Source organism: Osmia lignaria, chromosome 6 (genome assembly GCF_051020975.1).
Source record: "Osmia lignaria lignaria isolate PbOS001 chromosome 6, iyOsmLign1, whole genome shotgun sequence".
Classification (NCBI taxonomy): domain Eukaryota; kingdom Metazoa; phylum Arthropoda; class Insecta; order Hymenoptera; family Megachilidae; genus Osmia; species Osmia lignaria.
Window position 1 is genome coordinate 1256514 of NC_135037.1, and position 22150 is coordinate 1278663.

At 33.2% G+C, this 22150-nt stretch overlaps 3 protein-coding genes and 1 long non-coding RNA gene across 6 annotated transcripts in view; 2 read left to right on the forward strand and 2 right to left on the reverse strand.

Annotated features, from left to right (window-relative positions):
* The window catches only part of LOC117601351 (uncharacterized), a 108530-nt gene extending 103707 nt beyond the window's left edge, over positions 1-4823 (reverse strand). For both annotated transcript variants that reach the window (XM_034318003.2, XM_034318002.2), the window contains exon 1: positions 4682-4823. The gene's annotated coding sequence lies outside the window, so the exon portion shown is untranslated. The remainder of the gene's footprint in view (positions 1-4681) is intronic.
* LOC117601352 (uncharacterized) lies at positions 3332-5170 on the forward strand. 2 transcript variants are annotated; one of them, XR_013062246.1, is made up of 3 exons: positions 3332-3495; positions 4691-4929; positions 5025-5170. It is a non-coding gene; the product is annotated as an uncharacterized LOC117601352 (long non-coding RNA). The 2 variants fall into 2 exon arrangements; XR_013062247.1 differs by lacking the exon at positions 3332-3495 and adding an exon at positions 4304-4380.
* A 4925-nt stretch (positions 5171-10095) lies between these two features.
* On the reverse strand, positions 10096-17983 carry LOC117601453 (Bardet-Biedl syndrome 1). The gene is made up of 17 exons (XM_076688662.1): positions 17502-17983; positions 17198-17372; positions 16924-17133; positions 16563-16858; positions 16251-16500; positions 15997-16176; positions 14587-15916; positions 14264-14435; positions 13969-14182; positions 13769-13896; positions 13410-13693; positions 13060-13331; positions 12874-13002; positions 12602-12807; positions 12373-12530; positions 12054-12296; positions 10096-11962 (listed from the first exon to the last, which is right to left on the reverse strand). Exons 1-7 carry the CDS (start codon positions 17534-17536, stop codon positions 15290-15292), a joined length of 1773 nt encoding a protein of 590 aa, XP_076544777.1. The 5' UTR covers positions 17537-17983; the 3' UTR covers positions 10096-11962; positions 12054-12296; positions 12373-12530; positions 12602-12807; positions 12874-13002; positions 13060-13331; positions 13410-13693; positions 13769-13896; positions 13969-14182; positions 14264-14435; positions 14587-15289.
* A 6-nt stretch (positions 17984-17989) lies between these two features.
* On the forward strand, positions 17990-20351 carry LOC117601454 (uncharacterized). Its single transcript, XM_034318183.2, has 7 exons — positions 17990-18514; positions 18646-18736; positions 18819-18942; positions 19364-19498; positions 19562-19753; positions 19856-20014; positions 20085-20351. Exons 1-7 carry the CDS (start codon positions 18280-18282, stop codon positions 20289-20291), a joined length of 1143 nt encoding a protein of 380 aa, XP_034174074.2. The 5' UTR covers positions 17990-18279; the 3' UTR covers positions 20292-20351.
* The last annotated feature ends 1799 nt before the right edge of the window (positions 20352-22150 follow it).

A 22150-nucleotide genomic window follows, 5' to 3' on the forward strand; every position in this document is an offset into this window, starting at 1 on the left:
GGGGCCCTGTTTGCCAGGGAGCCCCATTTTAAACCTTTCATGTACTATGTCAAAGATTCCAATGTTTAAAATCCATAATAATTTTGCAAATTTTCAACCTAATTGCTATTGCAAGAATAAATCCTCCCTTTTTAAACTTTTTGTAATGGAAAAGAAATTTGAAACAACGGAAAATTTCGTGTCAGAAATTATTTGAACATGAATTTTTAAACATATCTTCAAGTGTTAATATCTCATCTCTATAAATACCAACATTAGTACACTCGTGATCAAATTAGGCTTCCCCAGAGAAAATGATGATGTCCCTGACTCTCCTCCTTCCTGGGAAAAATGACAATGTACCGGAGAAGACCTCATGTAAAATATTAAATTACACAGTATGTAATAATGAGAAATTATATTATTTTGTTCCTAGATAACTTTTTATATTAATATCGTCAAAATTAAGGTTTTGAAAATTCCTGCTTCCCGTTTATTGCCATTTTCCCCGTGGAAGTCTGATTTGATTGCGAATTTACTTTTTGCATCTAGCCACCATTTTATGAGTATTAAAATGCATTTTATTGGATGTTTTTCCTAAATTAACACCTCTTCCTTATACAACTTTAATTTAACACGTATAAACAACTTAAACATAGATGCATAATATATTTAAATTTTTACGCAGCAAATATGACCAAAAACTTTGCATCGATTTCGGAATAAAATATATCATACTATATAATACACCAATTTCAATGAAATATGTTATCAAAGTTTGTTTCTTTAAAATCCGTGTTCCCATACTCTGCATCTGGAGGCTAGAGGGATAGATATGTCCAATATAAAATTTTTGGAAAATTATTAATACAAGAAATTCAGAAAAAAATAAAAGTTGATCTTGATTCAGTGTTTAATAGGAGTGTAGTAATTAAACGTTTTCAAAAATGCACAGAAAATTCCGTAAAAAATGTATTTCGATTGTGAAAGGATTAATTCATATTTGATTTGTAGCTTTCTATTTATTCTTGAATTTTTTTCGTTCTTTCAAATGCATTTTTCTGTTTTAACTACATATGCATGAATTTTGTTCAAACATTTTGTATTACAAGGTAAGAAATTGCATCAAAAAAGAACTTTAAAATGTTTAACATTTTTGGTATAATTTATGTAAGATATAAATTGAAGAAAGTACGATGTAATCTTAAATTTTGTCTTCTTTTTTTACAGGTGTGCGAGAACCTGAAATTAACAGCTCGAGTCGGGTGTGGTCGGATTTTCGAAAGTACAGGTCTACGAGATTTCGGAAATGCCGGGTACCCGATACTTATTAGATAGGATCGGGAATTGCTTTAGTCGAATTAAAGTGAATTAGCTACAGTTTTGTAAATTTTGGGAATGCCGGGTCGACCAAAATAATTTTCGACCTGATCCAAATTTCATTTTCAAGTTCTCGCACATCTTTACCTTTTTTCTGTTGAAATGGTTTCGTCTCACTTATCTCATATTTTGTTATACCTTCATTTATATTTCTTTCGAATATTTCTTCCGAATTTTCGTCGTTGACACTTTATATTTATGTTTCTTTACCCATACCCATTTGCATAATGTATAGAAATAAAATAATAGTGCATAATAAAAGATTCTCTGACTGAGCACAATATCTCAGGAAACTACGATCTATAAAACTATCCTGAATATAAAATTTTTCACGAAGAAGAATAAAGATACCTTCAGAAGCAGCGGAATATCGAAACGTTTTCATTTGTTATTTTTCTCTTTAACACTCAAGAAACTCCATAATATGTACAAACAGAGGCAAAAATAAGTGGACACTGTTAGAAATAGAATATCTCGGTTAAAATTGGACTATACAAATTAATTCACTAAAATATGTATTTTTATCGTTTTAAGAAATTATAACTTTTTGTAGGGCACAAAAACGTGACTAGTTATGTTCTTTTAGATGAAAAGTCGCGATTTTCGGAAATTTTAATTACTTTCAAATGCGTTGATCGATCTCGATGAAATTTTCAGCAAACACATAACTTATTTTAATCTACGAAAGACATATTTTAAATTTTCATCATAGGCTCACATAAAGAAGTTGAAAAATTACCATTCACTATTTTTTTTCACGATTTCAACAAATTGTAATTTTTTAAACCGATAAAAATACATATTTTAGTGAATTAATTTTTATAGCTTCTTAAAAAACCTCAAGGTATTTAGTCAAATTTTAACCGAAGTATTCTATTTTGAACAATGTCCACTTATTTTTGCCTCTGACTGTAGACTGTAGATGTTTATGTATACAGAATACTGAACTTGCAAAATATTTTCAACAATCAACTGAACAGTTTTCAAACTGTACAGAAAAGACTTTAAACTAACAATAAGTATGTTTTAATGTGTATTGATATAATTGTTTGAAATAATTGAAGGTTTTTAAATGTTACAAAGCAAATTATTTTGTACTTACTAATTCCGTAAAATGATACTTAATAGAAGACAATTTATGGAACTATGTAAATTTTGAAATCCAAAAAAGAATTAAACTTATAAATAAATAATTTAAGATTACTTTACTTTATTTATTTAATAGAATTATTTTCTTAAGCGTTCAAAATAGTGTTTGTAAGCACCTACATACTTACTAACAAAGGAAGTTATACGATTCAAAGATTCTAAAAAATTTGAGTTCAACAATAATTATCAAAAAGTTATTATAATTAATTAATTGTTTATTTATTATTATAATTATTTTAATTACTATTTAACTTCATGATAATTACTTCGCTACTGTTGTTTAACCCTTCAATTGAGATCCAAACTTACAAAGTGTATACAAGCATAATAACCTACAGTTAAATGTATCATTTTTAAACGAAAGAGTTTTATATATTGCAAGAATAATTTTTATAGGAAGTATTTTAAGTGTAAAATTTAGAAAATAAAAATAGTATGAAATACAAAATCAAATTAAATTAAATTAAATTAAATTAAATTAAATTAAAATTAGGACTCTCCTCAGGGTCCGCCGTCAAAGGGTTCATAATTAAAATATTTAATATAAGATCGTACGAGTATATACATATAGTTTCTATTAGGGAAGACTGTAATCAAGGGCTTACGGGTGTGTTTTTAACCTTAGAACAGCTCCATTGCCGAAATAAAAAATGATTCTGTTATTAACATCATTTGAACTAGATTTTTGCTATGTTTCAAATTTTCTTTTAATTTTCCAGCTGCATTATTTTATACGTTTGGTAACATTGATGGATAACCGACATACAGACAATACGCACTTTCATTTTTATACCTTCTTTTGTTATCGAGCAGTAACCATCGCTTTATGCTTTATGTAACCCCATAAAAAGAAATCTAACGGAGTTGAATCCGACGACTTATGTAGGTGGTCACAAAACAGAATCACGTAATTATGGGGTTACATAAAACATAAACCGATGGCTTTTATTCCACAACAAAGGAAGACATGGAAACAAGGATACGTAGGTAGGTACATACTGTTCACATAATCGGTCCTCTTATTCCATTTAATTGAAAGAAAGAAAATAGTAATTATAAAACATTAGGTTATCCATCTCGTATATTATTTGAAATATAACAATCATTTTTTACAATTAAAAGAATTTTATTTAAATAATTTGACAGTCGCAAATTATTACGGTCGTATAATATCAATGATTTTTGAAATTGCATATTTCCTTTAGCACTTTAAAATATAGTCAAATAATATCTGACCCATAAGTTTCCGTTATTTTAAATTTCTTTTCTAATACAAAAGCAAAGAATTAAAGCTTATGCTATTTGTGCTTTTACAAAAAAAAATATAACTTTATTAAATAATGTTATTTTATGAAGACTTTTAACATTTACATATACAAATGACATTATACATATTGTCAATTCTAGATAGAATGTGAAATTGTCGTTTTTATATAGAATATGCAATAGGGTTTAACTAATTTTTGCAAAATTATGATATTGGCACTTCTTGCACCAAATCACACAATTTATAAATATCAAGTCACACAGCAAATAAAAATTGGCGTAGAATGTTAAAATGTATAATAAATGTGTGAATGTTTAAATGTATTTTCCCAAATTCATTCTTGGAAAGCCTGGATCGTAATTCAAACTTATAAAACATTTATCGGGATATTAACCTAAAGTTAAATGTATTATTTTTAAACGAAAGGGTTTCATATATTGGGAGAATAATTTTAAAAGAACAGTGTAAAATTTAGAAAATGTGAAATAAAAAATTCAATTCAATTAAAATTTAACAGTTCTTTTCACAGTCTGTCGTCTAACTAAGGGTTAACACCTTAAATGCTGCCGTGAAAAGGGCCATGTGTACTACTGCGCGCTATAACTGTAATTATTCAAGTTACAATCATTTTGTTTTCCAATCTGAATTTTCCATTTGGTGTGTTACGAAATTAATATAATACTAATGCTACTCAGAATTTTCTTTAATTTCTTTTAATTCAACAATTATATTCAATTTGTTGTGGTGGTACCCGCGGCGTTCAACGTGTTAAAATTTAAATAAAAGATCTTTTTTAAACGATCATAGTAACCTTACACTGATCAGTAAGACATTAAAAATTACAATAAAAATGCATATAAAACTATTGTAATCAAAGCACATATAGATATTTGGATAATTTCTTACTTTTGTCAGAGTTACCAGTATTGCAAGTACCAGCAGTTATTTCAATGAATTGATATCACTCGACACCACCGAACAAAAAACAGAAGAACAGAAACCGAAGGAACCGAAAGAAAACGGAGAACGGCGGAAACGAACTGAAGCCGCGGACGTTCTCCACGTGACTGATGAAGCTAGCTGCACCTCGGCGAAAAGCAAGCCAAACAGAACGCCAACCAACGCGCAAGTCTCATCCTTTCCAATGAAATACAGTAGGTCGCAAAAGTATTCCTACCCCTTCAATTATGTTATTCCTATTAACATTTTCAGACTTTTATTAAATTTTAAAGTTCAACTTAACTTTCAGGCATGCAAAATTATTGATTTCTTTTATATACATATACACTGATAGTACTTGGCGAGAAAAATTTAACAATACAAGTTTTAACTTTAAGAATTCATCCATTCAAAAGTTACACATATGTAAACCTGAACGTTTTTCGCATGTTTTGAGGTTAGGATAATTGTCTATTATTTAGTCCTGATCTTTACTTTTTTTTTTTCAATTTTGAGTATATTGAAAAAGGCGACTCAAAACAGTAAAATATGATTTACAAAGGTGTCACAAACAATTAACTAAAAACAAACTTGTCAAGAAAGAGAGTCAAAACTTCATTACTCTCCTCTAAGATGACTGGGAATTCAATTAACTCACTTTCCATCTTATTGCAACAAACTTATTTGAATTTTCCACGAACGCATCAACTCTACATTAAACGTTTCGCGCCTGAGCTGCGGGTGGTGGGAATCTGGGGAATTCTGTGCGTTGCGTACAACATAAAAAACGGAGGGGAAATTTGAGACTGAAACACATTCTCTATTTGCTATTTTTTGTTATTTTAATTTGTTATTATTAAATGTTAAATTAAACCTCTTGTACCTATTTACTGTTTACTTTCTGACACTTCGTTTGTTTATATGGTTAGTTTTAGCTTAAGTTTGAGTCTAGCTGTAATATATAATCAAAAGTACATACTTAAAATTGTTTGCGACACTTTTTCCAATGATATTTCGCTTTCTTAAATAAGACTTTTTAATTAATTGTAGTTTGAAAAACATCAAATTGTACATAATTACCCGAGGTTAGTTTGACGCATATGAGGTTAACCTTATTTAATACGTGCAAAATATATCCAGATGAAAACATTTGAATCATTCCCCTGAAATGAGTGTCACCTATTTACATCCCTTTACACAGCCAACTCTAATACTAGCCATGCTGAACAACGTGGCAACACCGCCCACGTGACAATCGGGAGTCCTATTTTCAAAAACAGAGTCCTGTGCTCGAAATTGTAATTAACGTCTCTTTTAATTAAAAGCTGTAGTAATATACACTATTTTGTGTTAATTATGTATAAACAATACATAAACGTTGCAACTATGGCAAGTAGAAGTGATATGGTAGTATAAAATTGTTATAAATGTGATATATATTTTGTGTACTCTCGAAGTAGTTTGGTGTTGTGAAGCATGATATTTAAAATATTTACAGTGGTTTCAAGAAAATTTAGGTATGAAGCAAAATGAAAGCATCTTTGGATCAAATTGAAACATTTAAGAATTGATAAACGTGTATATAAGTTAATAAAAACCTTGAAACAAGCGAAATTATTGGAACGAAACCAAAGAGGTTATGTGAAGTCCAGAGAGTAGTCGGGAGTCTGACGACGTTGATTGGCTGAGAGTCCGGGAGGCAGATAGAGTAGGGTAGGTGTTGATATATTCAGACCGGACTCCCGCGGTGTTGCCATTTTTACTTCAGCACGGCTAGTACTAGAGTTGGCTGTGCTAGTACTAGAGTCGGCTGTGGGTCCTCTTAGAAGAATTTACCGAAGTCAGTCAAAATCAACACAAGACCGAACAATTATTAAAATAACTGTTTGGCAAACTTGCATTTTACAAAGACCGCGATCAATCAGGTATTTTTAAAATTCGATCCTTGTTCCATCTATACAAAAAGTGCTGAAACTACTCGACAACTTACCGATCGATTTTCCGAAACAAGGAAAGATGCGAGCGTTGAGGCTGAGCTTCGAATTCCGCGTCGGTAAAACAGTCAAAGTTTCATTGAAACTTAGGCCACCGACGAGATACTGTTAAAGACTGCCAACCCCTGTGTTAAAGTTCGGCACGCCAAGTGGGCCCAGTCACCGAGGAGATACTGTTAAAGACTGCCAACCCCTGTGTTAAAGTGCGGCACGCCAAGCGGGCCCAGTGGGCCTGGGGTACGATCGGTAAATAGGAATGATGGATAATGTAGAATAGTGATATTATCCATTGTACCGCCAAAAAAAACTATTATACCACCAACGAGATGATTTAGCTTTGTCACAGTACAATAATTATCTCGTCGGTGCTGCTTGGAAAACAATTATATTTTACCTTATAATTGGATTACATTTTTATTATAATACAATAATACAATTATTGTAATAATCGATATTAAATAAATATATGAAAAATAAGAATATTTGGTACGTAACATTGTGAAAAAAAATAGAAGAATTAAATAAAAAATAATTCGACAATTACTGTTATATTTATAAAATAATGATTCTTAAACTAAAAATATTATTTAACTGTTAACAGAGATTCGTCTCTTAGCATACTGTTAACAGGTGGGCATTTTTACCTTTTTTACAGGTAGCGGAAGTCGGCATTTTTAACAGAGAATGACATATTAAGCTCTTAGTATATTCCCTTATTCTGCCATGTGGTGAACAGAGTCGAACGTCCCAAACGTTTGAAAGTTCGCGTTCTTGCATACCCCGCGCTGACACTGGCGCACTCAAGGGGGAGCTAAGGGGCTCTAGCATCCCCCACAGAGAAAGGAAGGAGAACAACAGAAAATTTTCCAAAATCTGTTCCTAATTAAATTAGTGTTACTATTTGTCACATATTAATAACACTGTTTTTTGTATTAAAAATATTTTTATTCGTTCAACTTAGCTCCCTCCAAGAACAAATTCTGAGTGCGTCATTGCACGCACATACCCCATCATGGCCCATCATTGACTGTCCTTTCTTTTTCAAAGTTTTATGGCAAGACATTATAACAGAAAACAGACCTCGAATATTCTGAAAGGTCGCAGACTGTGTCAAGCAGTGGACAAAGGGTCTAGCCGTATAAGCATAGTGAATCGGCCCCAGTAACAATTTCGGTTGATATTGATATCACATATTGCTTTTTGCCTAAACAACAATTGTGTGCAATTTCAACCCCCTACCCCCTCTGATAAGGGAGATATGAGGGTAAAACCCAAAACCTTTACCATTTTTTTTCTCGGAAACTATTTAAGATATTTGATCACGTTAAAGTGCAAATAGTAGGTATTCATTAGTTGTATATCATATTTTTTTTTCAAAATTTTTATTCGATGATTAAGGGTTGAAAATTAATAAATAAATCTTTGAAAATGATTTTTATAAACAATCCCTTGGATGACACCCACCGAAAAAATTAAGAATAATCCTTTACTATTTAACTATTATCTGTAAAAATTTCAAGAGTGTCGGATTGGTACATCATAGTTAAAAATAAATAAAACCAATGCAACGCCCTTTCATAAGGCAAAGCCGGCCTGAACGTTAGAGGCGCTCAACCTAACCGACCTACAGGGGAATACGTAGCGCCGACCAGCCACGTTTCTCGTACCAGAAACAGCTCTCAGAAAAGTATGAGCTCTTCTTTCCCTAAACTGTGTGTTAATTAACAGTCATTTATTTAAATAATATATTAACAATTTAAATTTTTTAATTAAGTTTTCTGGTCTTAATTTTTAACGTCCGTGTTTTCACGGTGTTTCTCGTTTTAAGTATGTGGGAGCCCTAAAAAGAGCTGATTATGTTGTACGTTACAAATGGCACCCTTATATAAATGCAACTAAGGTGTTCCTCGTTTTAAGTATGTGGGGCCCTGAAAAGGGCTGATTATTAAGCCCTAAAAAGAGCTGATTGTGTTATGTATTGTCAGGTTGAAGTATATGATTTGAAACAGAAAACACAAAAACTTTTTTTAAAAAAACACGCTTGTAAATAAATTTTAATCTTCGTCGCTATTTTCATCAATAACTGGAATAATGTTAGTTTTGTCAAATAAGTGAGTTAAAATTTCGGACGGTTTAACTATTCTGGATTTATAACGCGCATGGGATAAATAATAAATGATCGCGACGACGTGGGAGCAACAACCTACCGTTCTGTTACCATTCGGACAATCGCATGCATATTGGTTTATACCCGCGTAACTATTTACGTTTGATTTGTATTCTATGTAACAATTGTAAGTTTTACCGTTTATATGTCGCGACCGAACTTTCATTTTTATAATGTTATTGTTTTGTTGTAAATATTGTACATTTAACGCGTCATGTTCGTCCAATAATTCCGCAAGATAACGTTTTTACCGCGAGATTTTAAAGTTTGCAAATTCTATCCAATTAACGACTCCTCTATATTCGGCAACAAGAGGGAACAAGACAGTGGACACTAAAATCATGGACTCAGGATCGTACGCTTTACCCTTTATGATGCGTCTATTTACACGCCAATTTAGGCTCCGTGATTGCGTAAAAAAGTATCAGGGCATATAAACCGCATTGGAAAATACACCATTTGTACCATAAAACGCGCTTAACTCTTTTCTGGACACCCATATACTTAAAACGAAGGTCACCTTAATTGCAGCCATTTCCAGGTAGTACTGGTACGCTATAATATAATTAACCCTTTTCAGGGCGACCATATACTTAAAACGAGGAAAATCTTAGTTACAACTATTCACAGGTACCAGCTACAATTTAATTAAAAGTAATACGTACGTGAAAAGGTAAAGACGGAAATAGTTATAGAAGTCTATGTTCTTTACAGCGTTGAATAGAATGATATTGCATTTATAACTGTGATACCTTCTTTGACTATTAAAAGGACAACTAATGGCATCTAACACAGTGCCATTGTTCAAGACATGATATAAATCTGTGATTTAGGGCTCCCACATACTTAAAACGAGAAAGACTGTGAAAACACGGACGTTAAAAGTTAGGACCAGAAAACTTAATTAAAAAATTTAAATTGTTAATATATTATTTAAATAAATGACTGTTAATTAACACACAGTTTAGGGAAAGAAGAGCTCATACTTTTCTGAGAACTGTTTCTGGTACGAGAAACGTGGCGGGTCGGCGCTACGTATTCCCCTGTAGGTCGGTTAGGTTGAGCGCCTCTAACGTTCAGGCCGGCTTTGCCTTATGAAAGGGCGTTGCATTGGTTTTATTTATTTTTAACTATGATGTACCAATCCGACACTCTTGAAATTTTTACAGATAATAGTTAAATAGTAACGGATTATTCTGAATTTTTTCGGTGGGTGTCATCCAAGGGATTGTTTATAAAAATCATTTTCAAAGATTTATTTATTAATTTTCAACCCTTAATCATCGAATAAAAATTTTGAAAAAAAAATATGATATACAGCTAATGAATACCTACTATTTGCACTTTAATGTGATCAAATATCTTAAATAGTTTCTGAGAAAAAAAATGGTAAAGGTTTTGGGTTTTACCCTCATATCTCCCTTATCAGAGAGGGTAGGGGGTTGAAATTGCACACAATTGTTGTTTAGGCAAAAAGCATTATGTAATATAAATATCAACCGAAATTGTTACTGGGGCCGATTCACTATGCTTATACGGCTAGACCCTTTGTATATACTATTGTGGTAATTTTAGATATTTATTTTTTCGTGGAATACAAATCTAACACTGAAAATACCGCGACTTAGTTACTTTTATAATTTTTGCTATCAATCGCACCGTGAGTTGCTCGACTCACAATCAAACATGGAATAACGGCTCTTGCTCATTACCGATCATTCGTGGCATTACCACAGCATATTCTGAATAAATAAATAAATATAATTCAAACTATATCGTGTTTGGTATCATTTTAATCAGGAAAATCTCACCAATGCGTTAGTAAAAATTTCATTAAGAAAAAGTTAAAAATAAAAAAGTTTTATCGTTGAATTAGTATTAGTCACACCGATATTACGGTTCGGATCATATTACACGGCTTCCTGGTCGAGCGTCTCGGTTCTCCTAGGGGGATCCCCCCAAGTGGACAGGATAGCGATGTTGCACTTATCCTACCAATCTTTTGTTGCACTTATCCAGCTTTTACTTACTATTAAATAACAGATTTTATTGAAATACATTTCTCTTCTTTTCGACACCTGTTACTTATTATATTATTATGATTATTATGATTATTACATTATTATTATTATTGATTATATCCTACAGAACCTATGTAATATTTTTCATTCATTTTTATTTCTAAATGATTTCTAAATGAAATTAGAAGAAAATAATTTTTTTTCTAACTTCTTTTCTATTCATCATTTTTTCTAAATGAATATTTATTTACCTTAAAAACACATACTTTACAGTTAGAACTAGAGTTCGTCATTTATTAAAAAAATAATTTCCAATGAACTAAAGAGGGTTATTAAGTTACCTCCTTTAAAATATTTGACGTCTTAAAAAGTATCTCCGAAAGGTTTGTAAAACGAACTTAACTCGAATCACCGAAGAAATAATAATAGCATCGACCAGATAAAATATCATCTCATGTCTCATGATACAGTTCAGCACCGAACCTCGTCGTTGGTAAACTCACTGATTCTGGTTCTGTTTCTTACTGCGGTCGCAATATATTCTAGAGGGCGTAAGAAAACGTCGAACTTTTTCGCCGCCGCGAACTCCCATAATGATGGCAGTCTTTAACAGTATCTCATCGGTGGCCCAGTGGGCCTGGGGTACGATCGGTAAATAGGAATGATGGATAATGTAGAATAGTGATATTATCCATTGTACCGCCGAAAAAAACTGTTATACCACCAACGAGATGATTTAGCTTTGTCACAGTACAATAATTATCTCGTCGGTGCTGCTTGGAAAACAATTATATTTTACCTTATAATTGGATTACATTTTTAACGCGCTGACAGAACGCACATGGCCTGCCTCAACCATTCGTTTATTTCAAATTTTCATAAAGCCCATTCCTAGAGGTACCAGTATACTCGTTAGACCTGTCTTGTTGGATTCCACTCCAAAAGCTATTATAAGAACTCCAAACATATGGCACAATGATACAAACCGAGTCGGTATTTAAGCCATTGCAACAAGTGTTACCCAAAATGCTAATATACTTGAAAAAAAGTCACTGTATTGTAGAACCTAGAAAGAAATCACGTAATACAGATATTTTGTTTGTAAATTGAAGAAAATTTACAAGACGACTATTGTTAAAATAAAGCCATTTACGTACTTCATATTTAGCAACACAATAAGTCATAACATGTTGATCACAAGCATGGTATAGAGACAAAAAAAGCATAGTGGCCAAATAGACTAATCCTTCGGTATATAATCCGCGCTTCATAGCTACATATATAGCGGGTATGAAAAAACCATTACTTAAAGTGAGCATCATTGTAGTTATAAGAAGAGAAGACTCTGAATTGGCACTGATTGGCACTAGTAGCGTCAGTGCAGCCCCATCCTCTATATCCTTTATTAATAAAACGTATTAGTATGTTTAAAGAAGTGTATAACTGATAACAATTATTTATAAATATTAATCGAACCTTCAAAACATTTGCACGTTGTATAATAAAGAATATCTCTATGGACTTCTTGACAAATGCCATGATGACTGCATGGATAATTTCCGGAAAACACGCATTGCCTAGTTCGTATATCCAATGATACGAAAATCTCTTCCATTTCACAGCTTACAGGTTTACTAGTTTGTCAATATAATTTCTTTATTAATATCTGATTATCATTTCAATATTGCTCAGTGTATCACCTTACCCATTAAAATGACATGATGCATGTAAAGCAATATACCAAGTATCTGGCTGTGGATACGGTATTAACAAACTTGCATCGTGTTTCTCAAATGAAGATAAATTCATTAACATCCTTGGATCTTCGCATATGATATTACCTATAAATCTATCTGGAACGCGTCCATCTCGGATGCAGAGTATAACTTTAACCAACTGCCTTGTTGCAATCTGAACGATATAAACATTAATTATAGTTCATTTAAATGTAAAGAAGGTTTATTCTTATTGTTTTACCTTATCCATTTCCAAATGTACACTTATCTCAAGTGTACCACTAATATCTACCAATGGTAAAATATTGAATTGTGTTACTACTGGATGTATATCAGTTAACATTACCCAAGAAGTTAACCATTCTCTACCCTGCAAAATGTATATATTTCAACAAAGTGTAAAAATATGTGCATTAAACATTAATACCTGTAATAAGTAGACACCAGAAAATGTTTGCGAGTGCTTAATTCTAGCAAGTTGATATCTTGGAACGCACGGATCATCTAAATCTTCATCTGATACACGAAATTCATTTCTCATAAGATCAACACCACTGTATGATTTATTATATCTGATTTCATCATGATGTAAATGTTTTGTTAAATCCTTCATATGCAATTGAGCTAATGCTTTAGAAAATGAAGGTGCATCTAAATACTGTCTTACAAAAGACTTTTCTGTTATTCTAATTGGACATTCTGAAAATAATAATATTTGATAGAAATGGTTCATGAAACCGAAGTTAATGTTGAGAGAATACCGTAGATAACATTTACCTGAAGTGACAACTTTTACATTTATTTTAATTATGCTGTCCGAAATAATCATCAAATAATAATAACTATCTTCATAAGGAGAAGATTCTGTAAAGGCATATGAATCTAACATAGTAAAATTTCCAATTTCATTTTGTTCAGAATGATTGAAAACAGGTAAAGAGCGTCCTTGCAACGCCATATTTTTAATGCAAGTTTCGTGGATGCCACGAGAAGTATGCACAGTAAAATTACAACCCCAAATATGTACACGAAAATTCCATGTCCCTGATGGAATATATATTCTAGAAAAAGATTTAGTATGTCAGGAATTGTTAACAGTATTAACATAAAGTAAATACAGTAATCATATTCTTTACTTGTAATAGGAAGTAGTTTCTTTTGTTTTTAATGTATATTAGTAACCAATAGGTATATTTTCAATACTGTTGGTCTGTGTTCATATAACTACAGAACCTATACTATAATGGCATTTATGACCAAGCCCCTAAAATGTAAAACATTAATTAATGCAGTGTTTTTATTAAAAAAAATAATAATTTTAGGAATAGGTATGTACCTGCTGTTAAACTTTTTCATCCCAATGAGACAAATATGTCCCAACAAACCAATCTCCAGCTTCTGGTCCATAAACTGGTACAATTGCAGTAGTTTTTGGTTCAAATGTTGTAACTGCAGAAACTACAACTGTATAATTACGCTTGGGATATATATTATTAGGAAATGTATCATTATTTACAGATATCACAGGGTAACTGCCCCATTGTAAATATCTGAAAATTATAATATTACAAATAAATCTTATGTTATAACATCTTGTATTTAAAAGGAAATAATAAAAATGAAATATTTACATATGCACTTTTCTTTGCGGGCAATCTTGCCTATCCATAAATGCTGCAAACTGCCAAGTAGCTCTAAGTACCTCTTTTGGAACCGTATAATGAAACATTGCAATATCCGAATAACTTTTGAATGAATGTAATAATCCTTCTTGGCTTGCTTCCGGCATAGTACATTCCCTGGCTACAAATATATATTTATTGATACAAAAATAATGTTTAAAGAATTCTCATTCAATCTTCATATAATATTAATATCAATATATTATATTCTAATACTTAACTAGTAAAATTACTGCTAAAATATTGATAAAAGGCAATACATAAAAAATTACCTGGAAAGAGAAGCAATATTAAAAAAACATGTAACTGGAGGATCATAAGATATCGCCTTGCGAAATAACATATTGGAAGCATGATAATTTTTTTTGACATCAAAAAAAAACGAAAACTCCTTTTGATCTGATGCCTCCATTCACTTCTCATTAATTGTCTATCATTTTCTACATGTTGTGTTAACTGTACATTTTGCACAGGCAAAAAATAACCGCGACTAGTCCGCAATGTTTGCGTTTTTAGCCGAACAGTTTACATATATGGGTTTCCTTCGATCAGCTGTAGTCATGTAGTAGACTGCACATAAATAGGAAAGGGTGGAGTGGATACAAGGGATGGTGATTTTACCGGCAGTTCAATGTAAGTAAGTGGTACCGCGATATTTTAAATAAATATCTCTCAATAGAATATTATTCAACATACACTGTGACATAAATATGTAACACGTTTTATCAACATTTAATATTTAACATTTAATATTCAATAAATGGTCATGATTACTGTACAGTTTGTAGTTATCATTTCAGAAGAAAGCTTTGTATAAAAAGAGGAAACTTATAAACAATCCTTCCTATACCTCTTATATTGTTACAGAAACATAAGAATTATTGGTCAAGTAATCAATTATATTATATTAAAAAATATTTGAAAAATTACATATAGAAGATACCACTGTACAACCCTGAATTCACAGCAAACATACTAAACTTCAATATCCTCTTCTGCAGCTGGCAAAACCATAGTCGTCACTGCTACAGGATTCGTCTTTGATTTCTTACAAAGTAGAATCTCAACTCTCCCTGATATTATATCCTTCAAAAGTGCACGAACGACTAAAGGAATAGGAGTACCACTGGGTAACAGAGGTACATCCATTACTCGTGGTCTCACGTCGGTATTTTCACTTCTGCAAACGATATACAAATCCGTATCAGACAATTCGTCGGATATATTCGTCAACAAGATGCGAATTTGATAATCCGGACCCAATCCTAAAACAGTCGCCTCCATAGTGATTGGACGAGGACCCATATCCTGACCCTCGTTTAAGGACTCAAACGCTTTGTTCGCTACTGTTAATCGCAATCGGAGAAGACCTTGTTGAAAAGTAGAATGAATTTTCTTGGCTTCTGATCTTTCACGAACCGTCTGCTCCATGAACAGTTTCGTCTTTTTTGGTATTAAAAATTTAGACCCATCGTTTAATACCGAGCTAGACATTGTATTATGAACACTGAAATCGGCGGTTCGTTTTAAAATCTTTACGCAAAGACCACCACCTACGGTGACCATCGCCATCGCCCGTTCTTCCTGACCCATACGACCGTACTGTATTAAAAAGCGGATGGGATTAATTAATTTCAGAGATGCTTCTGCAATCTGGTACTTGCAAAAGAGAATAGTCTCACCCTCATCGCAGACACCGGTTCCATAATCTTTAGAGTATCCACATGGTGTTTCCCATCGTACACACGAATACCATACCCAGCAGTACTAACAGCGAGCAAAGAGAGTCCGCTTTGGGGCACTGGTAAGCTCACCGAATCCAAAATAGCACCCGGAACACGGACGCGCCAGAGTTTAATTCCCTACAAAACAACAACAAATTCATCATTCCTTTTATAATAATTTATGTTTTAAAAATTAATCTATGATAGCATACCTTTCTGGAGAAGCCAACCAGAGTGCCATCCATAGCAGCAACCACAACCCCATCGTTACTGAGGGTTGAAATGGACACAGCAGGCGCTGATAATTTTTCCCAAAGATTTACAGGACTACCTCTTCTTATCGCACCTATTTTACCATCTCTTCCAACAATTAAAATCCTACCATCACCGGTCCATAAACCAGTACAAGCGAAGGTGACTGGTGGCCATTTTAACAAGTGTTTGTCCATCACGCAGAACGTTCTGAAATACGTAAATATGTAAGTATATGTCACAAAGAAATTAATTTAGGAAGAAATTTTTACCGAGGATCCAGGACAAGAACTTCTCCAAATTCAGTGCCCAGCACAAGGCACCCACTGGCTGGATTAGTCCACGAGTCCCGTCGTATCACAGAAATCGCGGTCAAAGCGTTATTCTTTATAAGAGGAATTCTTTTATATTGTTCCACGAAGCTCGGTCTTAAATTTGGATCCATGGATAGAAACTTTAAAGTTCGGGGGGAGATGAATCCTGCTCCAAGCTCTTTCAACAACAAGTCCAACTCGTTGGCTAACGTTAGTATGTTTAATTCCTCATCCAATCCTGCCTTGTGCCATATCTGTGAAGAAAAATTATTTCATATTAATAAATTGATCAATCGTCTGACAAGAAGATTATTCGTACTTCTCGTTCTTTTGGATGCACGTCGATGAAAGGTAAGGTGTACTTGAAGTATGGTCTCATATTTTTGAAGATGAATACACTGGAACCAACACCCACACCCAAAACAGATGATCGAGGTTCTCCGTTTTCTGTGTAAAAACCGACTAATCCGCAAGGTGCGTTCACCATGTTGTGCTCTGTTACTTGGTCCCCACCTTTGTAAACTCGTATCTGATGGAAATGACAAAGTTATAATAGATTTACCAATGGATTGACAATTATGAAAAGTTATTACTTTAGCAGAATTATCTGCAAGCGTCCCCAAATCGACGCAAACGAGCCTTGCATCCCCATTGCCGGTAACGTCCAGCATATCAATCCCATTTGGCAATGTATATAATTTGGCTCCTGGTTCCCAAAATGCCTCCAGCCATCGGCTCGTACCGAGACCACTAACGTTGTGTTCGGCTCTAAAAAGTATACGTTAAATTTTTCGCGATGAATATATTTTAAACAACCCCTGTATCTACATGCGGCGACCCTGCCGCCTTAACACATATAATACAATTAAAAAGTATTCATTTTTTTTTTTTACTTACCGTAGCCCATGCATTATTGAATTTTCTTTAAACATTCGATACAAAATATTACTTTTAATTGAAACACATAAGCACTCGTCTAAACGCTCTTCATATACGTTCTATGCACCGTGTTGTAATGCGGTGAAACATAACGTCATATTGTTACTATATTCAACTTTTTCGAGGTATTTTTTGTTGAGAAGTGAACAGCCACGCATTGACAGAATTTTAATCTCTGAATGAAACAACGATCGATCATATCGAAAGATCTGTTTTAAAAATTTGTTGAACGATTCAGTACCGCTGGTTGATTCTTTGTTGTGGACATCTGTATCCATAGTAATGTTCACGTGTACTAAATATCAATAATCGCGGATTGGATTCACTTATCAAGAACAATGTTAAATTACATTGAAATTGAAATATTTTCATAATACGATAATTCTTTTCTCTTTTTTAAACAGAAAGTAAAAATATACAACGTTGTTTTATTCTTCATTTTAATAAATAATAATACCGTTTCTTTTTATGACCAGTGCAAACGTTACTCGTAATTATTATTTGAATTATCGTTGTGTTTCGTTTAATTTGAAACTTGGCTTGACCTATTCGAATGTAAACACAGAAATTACCGTTGATAGTTATTCGTGTTAGGATTCAAGCAGAAGCGTTTCTCGATCATCAAACTCAGGCAAGTGATTTAAAAGAAAATCTTGACAATCGAAGATAGCATTTGATATTTAAAAAATTTACTTGGATAAACTGCGCTTTCTTGTTTTAATTTTCCTCGAGAATAATGCTAACGTCGACGAAACCGAAAACGAAATATGAACAATCAGTGACGCCGTTGACACATCCGAAGAATCATTTCAAACTACCAAGTCGAAAATTATGGGAAGAGGGAAGTAGTAACTCAGCATTGAAAGGCGATCATTGGAAGAAATATAGAGATTCGAATAAATGGGACTTGGTCGAGACTCCGCAGTTCATTGATTTTAGCTCTACAGCAAACATAGAAGATTCTTACTTCGGTGAGATTTTCTAATCATATTTTAACAGAATTAATTATATTCCGAAACTCCTACAGTGTATGCTATAAAATGGACTAATTTCAAAAGAAATAGATCATCGAGATTTTAAGTTCCCTTTATTATTTTATTAGATAAAGTAACTGTGATTGTCAGCACACCAAACGTAAATCTCCAATACGGAAATCTTCCTAACACGTTCGAAGGCGAAAATTCACTGATTGCGTAAGAATTATTATACTCATCAATGTCTTTCAGTAAGAAATTTTTTTTATCAATCACAGAAATATGTTTCATTTGGTTTCAGAAAACTCGATAACTTTCACTTATCCACTATAAAACACGACGTACCCACAGATGAGGTGGAAAACAATGAGAACGACAAGGAAAATAAGGAGGAATATGTGGTTCACAAATCCTCTCTTAAAACGGTATGTCGCATGAAGGAATTAGATTCAGAGCTCGGCAAGATTTGCACTTTTCAGCCGATTTTCAGCTGGCTCCGCCTACCGCAATTCCCCTTGCCGCGACGTTCAGCGCGCGGCCTACGAACCGTTTGAGGCTCAGGAGCGTATCACTCGTGAACATATGCTGGCAATAGCTTTCCACCCCACCCGCGAGATACTATGTATTGTCGATTGTCGATGCGTTTTTTTTTAGTGGTTGCCAGCATACGTTTACGAGTGATACGCTCCTGACCCTCAAACGGTTTGTCGACTGCGCGCTGAACGTCGCGGCAAGGGGAATAGCGGTAGGCGGAGCCAGCTGAAAATCGGCTGAAAAGTGCAAATCTTGCCGAGCTCTGAATTAGATCAATGAATTGATTTTTAATTATTGGCATGAACGTTTTAGAGAAAGGATAAAAATGAAATATGTAATAAAATAAATAAAACCCAAAAGATAAATGGTTTTACTGCTATAAAGCCATTTACTTTTGACATGCGATATAAATATAATCAACAACGTAAACAAGAACGCATTAATAAGGTATGAGAATTATAATTTGAAATAAAACTTTTAAATATTTATTAATCAATTATTTATCTGTAGATGTTAGAAGAAGAGAAAAAGGTGAAGGTATTTCGAGCAAACCCTCTTCCAAAATATTTAAAATCTCGACCTCAAAATAACAACAATAATAATAACAATAATGACATTAAACATGGTAAAGTAAATAGTAATACCGAAGAAAAAGATAAGAAAAAAAGTTCCGCTGTAATGAACATGAAGAAAAATACCGATGTAATATATAAAAGTTACTTGCCACTCTGCATGCCTGTTTTAAATTAAACTGCGTTTGAAAATAATTAATAAATAGATTCCTTTGTTTTTAATATAACTCAGGTCTGCAAGAAATTACTGGATGTACCGCACATCGCCAGAAAGAACTTGGAAAAGCCAAAAATACCACATTTACAAACCGCAATTCGGGCACAACTAAGGAAACGTTTCGATGATATCATAAGAGAGAAGGAAAGACAAAATGAACAGCTTAAACAAATGGTAACAGTTTGTTTTTTTAATATTATAATATTATTAGAATTTGCTACATATTTCTAAAATAAAAAAATAGGAAATTGCTGCTATAAAGAAGCAAGAGGAAGAAGAACGTTTATATCTAAGAAAACAAACTGTTCATAAACCACAACCGATTCGCAAATATAAATTGGGCTTGCCAAATGTTGCTAAACGACCATTAACCGACCCTGTGACCCCGATACTATTAAAACGACGTCGCACAGTGGATCGAGTAAAGCAAAATAATTTCAGAGTTGCTTAGAATTTTGTTTTATAGATTTGTAAACTTTTATTAATATCAAGCAAAATAACTAAAATAAAAAATGACGTAATTCTTCAAGGCTATATACATTCAACCCTTTCCCACACATGCTGTACTAAAATTATTAATACATATATTATAAAATTATAAGTAATTATAAAATTATTAGTACCGCCCGGCCCCCTCCCAATGCGTCACCTTGCTCTGACAATCAGAGCTTTCTGCGGGTTCCTAGGTTCATGGTCCTCTGCCCTTTATACGCATCGCCTTCGCTGATTGGACGAATTATGAATAACAGCCAATATGGCGTCAAAGTAACCTATCAAAATACGCTAAAAACCCTCAGCTTTACATACATATAATTTTTGAACAAAAGGATTTCTGAAATTAAAAATTGGATTCTCATCGAATGCTATTAGAATATGTGAAAAAGGTTAATAATTTTGTATGCCCCAAAGTAAAGTTGAGACAATTGCAGATATTTCATTTTAATGTCTATTCTATTTAATAGAATAACAGCCCTATTTCAGCTTTAAAGGAAACTTCTTTTAAAAACACTATAATTTATTCATCAATGAATTATTCTTCATACTGAATTCTTACATTTTCTTTTCATAACGCTAAAATTCTTGTTGTATATCTAATTACTTATTTTTTGAATTCTTTAATTTTTGTTTCTATTTTAGACAAATTAAATTAAAAAATCAAATTTGAACGATAAGTTATAAATTATAGTTATAGAATATCATATCCAGAAATCGGGAAGGACGTATTTATTCTGCAGTTTTACAAAAAAAAAATAATAACAACAAAAAATAATAATACAAATAATGATCACTTTTTCACGTCACTATCAGTGACGAGAAATGAAAATTGGCGTCACAATGAGATTGAAAAGGACGCGGTCTACCCTTGTTTCAGGTAGGCGAGTCGTGCGCTCCGCTAATATGGTCGGTTATCTATACCGCTAGTCTCAAAGCAATACCAGCAGACCTCGTAATGACCCCATTTATACCTGGAGAACTATATTAGTAACCATTTTTGGCCGTTCATATTTTTCAAAAAAAGAATAGAATATCATATCCGGAAATTGGGAAGGACGTATTTATTCTGCAGTTTTACCAAAACAAAAAATAATAGCAACAAAAAATAATGATAGAAATAATGATCTCATGACATATGGGTTGAAAATCGCTATCGTAATTGATAGAACGACGCGTGAAAAAGAAATTCACGCGTCAAGTCTATCGCCTCTTCCAGGCTCGAACGTCCCATTCTCCACCATACATTATATCGTCGTCGACGGTTCGGTCGACGCACACAGATTCAGATATACGAGCTGCAAATGAGCGCGCGGTCGAGTGTAGAAAACGAACGAACTGCGCCCTACAGAATAAACGAGGAACTAAATTTCTGGTCTGTTTTACCTTGTTGACGTCTTTCGCGAATGAACAGTCAACGAAATCGTAGTTTTCAAATTACTTCTTTCTGGAGACTTGTACATCATCCCTTGGGTGCTCGTTTTGTTCTATCCGACCCAAAGAATGGTAGTCTGGTACCCATTTGGAGAAACTATTGGCAGAAATGTTTATATTACGAATAAACTGATGCAGGTGAGTCCGATCCGCCATTTTCTTGACGGTTGACATACATAAATTTCAATATTTTATAATTTTTTGACGATTTGGATAATATAAGGACCAGACTACCATTCTTTAGGGCCTCCTGGACATGTCCCTCAAATTTTTTTACATTCTGTTCAGAAATGACGACGAAAATCGAAAACTCGCGTCTAGGGATTTTTCTAGGGACTGTCGGTAAGGAATTTTTAGGTTAAGTTGTTGGTAAGACTAGTTTGT

Excerpts from the sequence above, each read along its gene's own strand:
- LOC117601453 (XM_076688662.1), bottom strand. The coding sequence starts at position 17,536 with ATGTTTAAAGAAAATTCAATAATGCATGGGCTACG. Across the intron at positions 17,134-17,197 it reads TTGCAGATAATTCTGCTAAA|ATACGAGTTTACAAAGGTGG; the intron begins GTAATAACTTTT and ends CATTTCCATCAG. Across the intron at positions 15,917-15,996 it reads AACCGGTGTCTGCGATGAGG|TACGGTCGTATGGGTCAGGA; the intron begins GTGAGACTATTC and ends TTTTTAATACAG.
- LOC117601454 (XM_034318183.2), top strand. The coding sequence starts at position 18,280 with ATGCTAACGTCGACGAAACCGAAAACGAAATATGAACAATCAGTGACG. Across the intron at positions 18,943-19,363 it reads ACAAATCCTCTCTTAAAACG|AGAAAGGATAAAAATGAAAT; the intron begins GTATGTCGCATG and ends TGAACGTTTTAG. Across the intron at positions 19,499-19,561 it reads AACAAGAACGCATTAATAAG|ATGTTAGAAGAAGAGAAAAA; the intron begins GTATGAGAATTA and ends ATTTATCTGTAG.